The sequence below is a fragment of the Cornus florida genome, unplaced genomic scaffold, assembly GCF_030987335.1.
Source record: "Cornus florida cultivar Cherokee Brave unplaced genomic scaffold, ASM3098733v1 CherokeeBrave_3.0.0_Hap2_Chr01, whole genome shotgun sequence".
NCBI lineage: Eukaryota > Viridiplantae > Streptophyta > Magnoliopsida > Cornales > Cornaceae > Cornus > Cornus florida.
The window spans coordinates 23,764,651-23,772,187 of record NW_026775571.1 but is presented as its reverse complement, the minus strand read 5'-3'; the positions used below and the strand labels follow the sequence as shown (position 1 = coordinate 23,772,187).

Below are 7,537 nucleotides of genomic sequence, written 5' to 3'. Positions count from 1 at the left end.
CACATTTGCTAAACTTAGCAAAAAGTTGTTTCTCCCGTAGGATCTGTAGTGCAATTCTTAAATGATTTTCATGTTCATCCATACTCCGAGAATATATCAAAATATCATTAATGAAGACGATAATAAAAGAGTCAACATACGGATGAAATACTCGATTCATTAAGTCCATAAACACCGCTGGAGCATTGGTTAACCCAAAAGGCATTACCAAAAACTCATAATGGCCATATCGAGTCCGAAAAGCAATTTTAGAAATATCACTATCCTTTACCTTCAACTGGTGGTATCCTGACCTCAAATCAATCTTAGAAAACACCTTTGCCCCTTGCAACTGATCAAACAGATCATCAATTCGCGGTAATGGATACTTGTTTCTAATGGTTACTTTATTTAACTGTCTGTAATCAATACACAGCCGCATAGTACTATCCTTTTTCTTGACAAATAACACCGGTGCGCCCCACGGTGAAATACTAGGTTAAATGAAGCCCTTATCAAGTAGATCTTGCAACTGTACTTTCAACTCTTTCAATTCTGTCGGTGCCATTCAATACAAAGCGAGGGAAATTGGAGTTGTTATTGATACCAACTCAATGGTAAAATCTACCTCTCTGTCCCTTGGCAACCCCAGTAATTCTTCTGGAAACACATCTGTGAATTCCCTTACCACCGGTATATTTTCAAGTGTCACCTCTTTATTTTCAGTATCAACCACATAAGCTAAATAACCCTGACACCCTTTCTTCAACAACTTCCTGGTTTGTATAGCTGAGATGATACAGTTTGGCATAATATTTATTTCCCCGGTAAATCTAAATTCTGGCTCCCCTGGTATCTGAAATACAACTTCTTTCCGAAAACAATCTATTGAAGCATGATACGTAGACAGCCAATTCATACCCAAAATGATATCAAAGTCTGGTATACCCAACGGTATCAAATTCACCTTTAACTGTTTATCCCCCATTTGTAATACACAATCCCAATATTCATTTGCAACCACCATAACTTCCCCCATTGGCGTAGAAATAAACAATTTACTATCTAGTGATGAAATTGGTCTACCCAAATGCATAGCAATAAATGATGCAACAAATGAATAGGTTGAGCCAGGATCAATAAGCACAGTAACATTTCTATTCAAAATAGAAAGTGTACCTGTCACCACTTCTGGAGTTGCTTGAGCATCCTGAAGTGTCATAGCAAAAACACTTCCCTAGGCTTGCGAACCACTTATAACTCCCCTACCTCCTTTTGACGAGCTCCCCTGTGGAAAAACTTTACCAGAACCAACAACACTACCCACTGAGGTCACTCCTGTCAACATAGGATAATCTCTCTTCCGATGACCTGGCTGATGGCAATGATAGCACTCTTCTACTTTCAAAACAGGACAATCTTTCTTCTGGTGACCTTCCCTTCCACACTGAAAACACCCCGTGCCAGTACCACGTCCTCCAAAGCTACCTTATTGTACAAATTGTTGTTCAGAAAGCCCTTGACCTCTTCCAATACCTGATGTCTGCCCTTGAGATTCACTACCCCTTCCCCTTCCATACCACGACCTTTAACTTTTCTAACTTGAAATTCCTTCACCCCCTCTTGATTGTGATGGCTCAGATCTATTTCTTTTGTATTGTTCCCTTCTTTCTTGCAATTCTTTCACATCCCTTTCGGTAATCATGACTTTATTCACAAGTCTGTTGTAATCTGTTTCCTCAAACACTGAAACTCTGGACTTAATAGCCGCCTCTAAACCATCCTGGAATTTTATACATTTATCTTCTTCATTCTGTACAAACTTGGGTGCAAACCTCGATAAAGCAATAAACTTAACTTCATAATCAATTACAGACATTCTATCTTGTTTTAAGAGAATAAACTCCCGTTCCTTCTCTTTTCTGTAAATGGGAGGTAAATATTTCTCATAAAAAGCTTTAACAAATGGATTCCAGAATATCACCTCTTTCTCTCCTGAAGTGAGCAACAAATGTTTTTTCGTGTCCCACCAATAACTAGCTTCATTTTTGAACATAAATGTAGCTAAGTTTACCTTCTGGTCTTCTGCTGTACCCATCACTGCAAATATCGATTCCATTCTTCTTACCCAGCCCTCTGCTTCTTCTGGTTTGGTAGTACCTGAAAATTCTGGGGGTGTTAACTTGATAAACCTCTCATAATCTGAGCCTTTCTTTCCTTTCTGTTGTCTTTCCAGCCTTTCTTGTATCGTCATTTGACTTGCCATAAATTGTTTGTTTTGTTCTGCCAAGTCTGTTACAGCCTTTTTCCATTTTCTGCATACCAGTTAAGTACTCCTGCTCTCTTCTCATACCACCCTGAATAGGTTGTTCCACTTCAGCCTCAACAGGAACATAAGTGGCTTCACCCTCAGTTCCATGATAACCACTTTCCCTTTCCATTTCTTTTTATCTGCAATGAATCTCAACTATAACAACATATATATGATACATAATCACCACATATATCTGTTAGTATAAAATTAAGTCAAACAAATGACTCTACTATACACTTCTTACTACCACTATCAATCTAGACTCGTATTACCTCCAGAACCTAGAAAACCTAGGCTCTGATACCAAAAGTTAACACACCCCAACCCAATTTACACTATTTAACAAATTGAACAACTTGGAATGCATCTAACCATCCGCATTAACCTTATTCAAACATGACGTCATCCTACATCAGAGTACCTGTTTAACAGTTTACAATTTTAAACAAACTACAAGCCCATTATGCAGTTCCAACAAAACTAAAACGTTAATTTCAAGTTACACTATTAAATTCTACTACAATATTTACATCCTATACAGAAGATGTTCCATTGTCATTTTCACCAGTCACACTCAAGACTCTAGACCTGGCAATAGCAACCCAACCTGATACCTGAGAAAATAAAGATATGGAAGGAGTGAGCTTAAAGCCCAGTGAATGCAACACTATTACATCAGAGTAATATAAACCAATATTAACTGATAATTTCAAATTAACTTCATAACCTATAACTTCCAGCTTTAAAGGCATTAAAATATAGTACTCTCCTTCTAGGTCAGAGTATGGACCTTATATAATATAGTACTCTCCTTCCAGGCCAGAGTATGGACCTTATTTAACTATAGAACTCTCCTTCTAGGTCAGAGTATAGACCTTATCTAATATATTACTCTCCTTCCAGGCCAGAGTATGAACCTTATTTAATATATATATAAGCATTTCCACATTAAATAAATATCTTCAATACTTCTACATACCCATTCAAGTATAAACTTCTAGTGAGTACACTCACCTTGGCTACTTTTCAAATTATCTACTTATCCTTTGATATTGCTGAAGTGATCAGTTCATTCTCCTTGCCTGAACAATAATATAACCAAGTTATATTTATTTTCTAAAGAGAATTAAATCACAATCATCACCTCAATTAAAATTCTCAAACTTTATACACACTTTTGGCTAAATTCTAATCACATGTCTTTATATAAATTTCCAGCTTGATGACCCCAAAGAAAATAACCATAACCATGGTATCACTTTACACAAAACAGCCTTTGAATAAATAAATAAAATATAAAAATAGATGATACATATACTGGAACAATTAATTGGATTAATTATTAAAATAAATAAATAATCAACTTCCAACATAGAAATTATAATATAAAACCCCTCACCTTTGCTTGAATTCAACAACAGTTTAAAGAGAAAACCCCTTTTTTTCTTTTTTACCTCCTCCTCCGTATTTTTCTTCTCTCTTTGAACTATCTCTAAATAGCTCACTGTTTTGATATATTTTGTGTGTCTCAACCAAAACAATGGCTTTCTCAAAGGCGATCCAAACAGGTTTATAAAGATAGAATTAACCTTATACATATATAGAGTATATCTACATAATTACGTGTCCTGTGTGTTCGGTCCAGTCTTGTGCTGCCAGCAACCTGACTTTACTCATCTATATCCATATAAATGATAATTGAAACCTATATATATACAATTATATATTGCAGCCACCAGCCACCACTTTAAAGCATAATAACTTTAGTCTTGAAAAGTGTATAGTCACATGGATGGTGTAAATCTAGTCTCCAGGAAATGTAAATTGTCACATAGCTTATGTGACATGTATTACCCAAAATTTAATAATATTTTCTTCTTCATATACATACATATACAAAACCTCACCATTCAACTACACTTCGGTACGCATACACACACATGACATTACAAATAAAAAGTGTATTCCCTGAGTTCTCATTTCTTTTATTTCTTTGATTTAATTTTTAAATCAATTAAATGTGCAAATTTAAGCTCAATTAAGAATTAAATAAATTCACAATAATAAATAAAGGACAAATAAAAATTCGGGATATGACATATGCACTAATAAATCAAAAATAGAGCAGGTTTAAGTAGTGAGAATGGATACCAGCCCAAGTAAGATTATGTAAGCCCCTTCTGCAGATATAAAACCACAAAATAAATTTGCTGGAGTCTTGTTTTAAGCTCAGACTCCACCACAGCTACATTTCACCTTCTGCAACCACTCATTTGCACCATAAAATTGTAGCATAATGTATCTACTGATTTTACACCTTTTAAATGTTGATTCCAGAGTTCAAAAGCTGCTTAAAACCTCTATAAACCCTTTAAAATCTCAATATACTTTAAGCTCTCGAGACCACCTTCATTTTCAGCTCAAGGACACATTTTAGGCTCTCTCTTGTGCTCCCACAACTGCTACTGCTATAACAGTATATTTATACAAGTCTTATTGCTGCCCTAGAATTGATAAGTACATTCCATCATTAGCCAATCACAAATAGTGAAATATTCAGATAGTATAAGCAATGAATGGACTGAAATACCCCTCTATTCTCTCAGCATTTGTCATCAAAAACACATTTTCTGCAGCCTTTACTATCATTGTACAATGTTGATACCTACGGCTGGTAATTTGCATTTCTGTCATTATCCTCTCTCACTAGGACCAGTGTGAACATGGCACAATGTAGGGAGTCCATCATTCCACCAGAAATATCAAGGTAATACCAAAACTGCCCTCACATCAGGGTTGTATTTGCTTCCACCTGTGTGTGTGAATACAGCCTCATTAAGAACCTGTGATGTATTGCAGCACTTAAGGGAAGAGTAATCCATTGACATCATGAGTGTAAAGACTGAAATACCCCTGTGAAGAATAGCACTATGAGAATGTATAGCCATGAACCCTTTTGGTTAACATTTGACATTAAAAAGGCAAACCTCACTTAGGACCAACACAATCCCCCAGTGCTAGAAATTTCTTTTAAGCCTTGTTTAACTCCATTTTGGCCCCCGGCCTAATCGGTTTGCTTCTTGATCATTGGGAACATCATCAAAGACCCGAAAAAAGGTAGGGTTGACCACTTTTGAAGGATAAGCACACTATACGAACAATGGCTACGGCCTTTTTTTGCCATTTTCTAAACTTTTTCTAACTATTTTTCCTTGACTCCAAAAAGGCTTTAATGAACCAAAATTAGTCTATTTGAACCTTATTGACCTAAAATTGATAAAAACATAAATTAGAACTAAAACATGAAAGTAAGATAGATGTAAAGACTAAAATACCCTAGTTTAGGCACTGAAATGTGCAACATTTAAGCACTTATCAATTAACATGGTTGGCATCTTTTTGCGTACTCCATACAATCTTTAACCATGGATGGCCAATAGTATCCCATTCTCTTTACACAGAAGTGGGGCTTAGGCCAGATTGTTGAGCTCCACATATTCCAGAATGCGTTTCTTCCATTACATGGGTTGTTTCATCTTCTTCAAGACTATGAAGGTAAAGACCTTCGAAAAAATGCCTTACAATGTGTCTTTATAATAAATGAATCAAGGTACTCGTCTACGTATCTCAGTCCTTTTGCGTGGGTCTTCAAAAAGCCTTCCACGGTCTAAATAGTCGATGAGAGGATGTCTCCAATCATCTTCAGCACTCACAATAGAGATTGGACTACTCTATTCAAATTTATATTCTAAAACTTGTGGTGATACCCATCATTGGCATACTGGCACGTTAACTGCTTCTTCATAAACTAATACCAATGTTGTAGGTAAATTGACTAGAACATCAGCCATACGATTTTCAATTCTAGGAATATGTTTTAGGACGGCGCTATCAAAAAATTTCAATAGGTGAGAAGCACAACGGTGATATGGTATTAGGTCATCTTTTTTAACCTCATAATCTTTGAGAAGTTGATTGATCACCAGTTAAGAATCTCTGTATATCTCTAGATCTATAATCTTCATCTCACTTGCCATTTGAAGACCAATAATGTAATGACCCAAACCAGGGGTTCGGATCGCTAACCAGGTCCTAACCTGACCTGGGAACACATAAGGTTAAAATGGTCATTATGCACCTTACTATTTGTTCGGAGTCATAATGATGGCAGACCAATTATTTTCTAACTAAACCGGGTCATGAAAGGGTGAAAACCTCGACTTCGGGCTCACTCTAGAGCCTTAGGGTTGATAAGGGTAAAATGGTCTTTTCAAGTCAGAATTATGGATTGTTATTGATACCATTTGAAAGATGGCTCACAAACATGCAAGTTAGACTCAAGAACGACCCTATTCGGGTTTAAAATGAAGAAGTTATAAACATTTGAAATTTGGGTTAACAGAGGTATAATGTAACGACCCGAACTCATGGATCCAAATTGTTCTCTAGTACTTACCTGAACCCAAGGACTCGTAGTAGTTAAACAATCATTCACTTTCCCAAACACCATTAATACAATGTACATGGTGGACAAGGGCATCAACTGAGGGTAAAAGGGGTAATATAGGAAAGGAAAAATATAAGGGGCAGGTTATAGGAATCGGTTGACGTGAAGTGGTTATATGTCGATCGATTAAAGGATATTGGTCGATGTGAAGTGGTTACACGTCGATCAATTTTTCTTAACAACAATAGTTTAGCTACTGTACACATACCGGTCGACGTGTGGCATGAATACGTCGACCGAAACCTACTTTCCCTATAAACATTGCTCATTTAACTGCCCACCAACTTACAACCACTTTACTGAATCTCAACCACTATTACGCCACCAAATCACCACTAAAATGATACTATAACACAATTGTACGCATATATATATATATTACACTTACGTGATACATTTATCCCAATAATTCCTTTTTTCTTACACACTCAACTAAACAGCGTTAACATGGTTTTAGGATAATCCACAAACACGTGTTATAAAATATATAACTATATCCATATGTGAGGGTTTTGATGAGCGCTGAATATTGCATATTCGAGCTCCTAAACGTGTGTATGTTAAGACCTTAAATGATACTTTTATCCAGTTTTAGACTGATTTTAGTTTATTTGCTTTTGTAGGTACTTTCCCAAAGAAAATGATAAAATCATGCTTATATAGACTTAAAGATTGTTACCGAGGCTTATTGAGTGGTCCCCGACCATCTGAAGCAATTTTGGAGTCCAAACAGGTGA

The 7,537-nt window shown here is 36.1% G+C and overlaps 1 protein-coding gene across 1 annotated transcript; it reads right to left on the bottom strand.

Annotated features, from left to right (window-relative positions):
* Window positions 1–1,216: 1,216 nt before the first annotated feature.
* On the bottom strand, window positions 1,217–2,420 carry LOC132269972 (uncharacterized). The gene is made up of 3 exons (XM_059771198.1): window positions 2,279–2,420; window positions 1,582–2,139; window positions 1,217–1,467 (listed from the first exon to the last, which is right to left on the bottom strand). Exons 1-3 carry the CDS (start codon window positions 2,418–2,420, stop codon window positions 1,217–1,219), a joined length of 951 nt encoding a protein of 316 aa, XP_059627181.1.
* Between the last annotated feature and the right edge of the window lie 5,117 nt (window positions 2,421–7,537).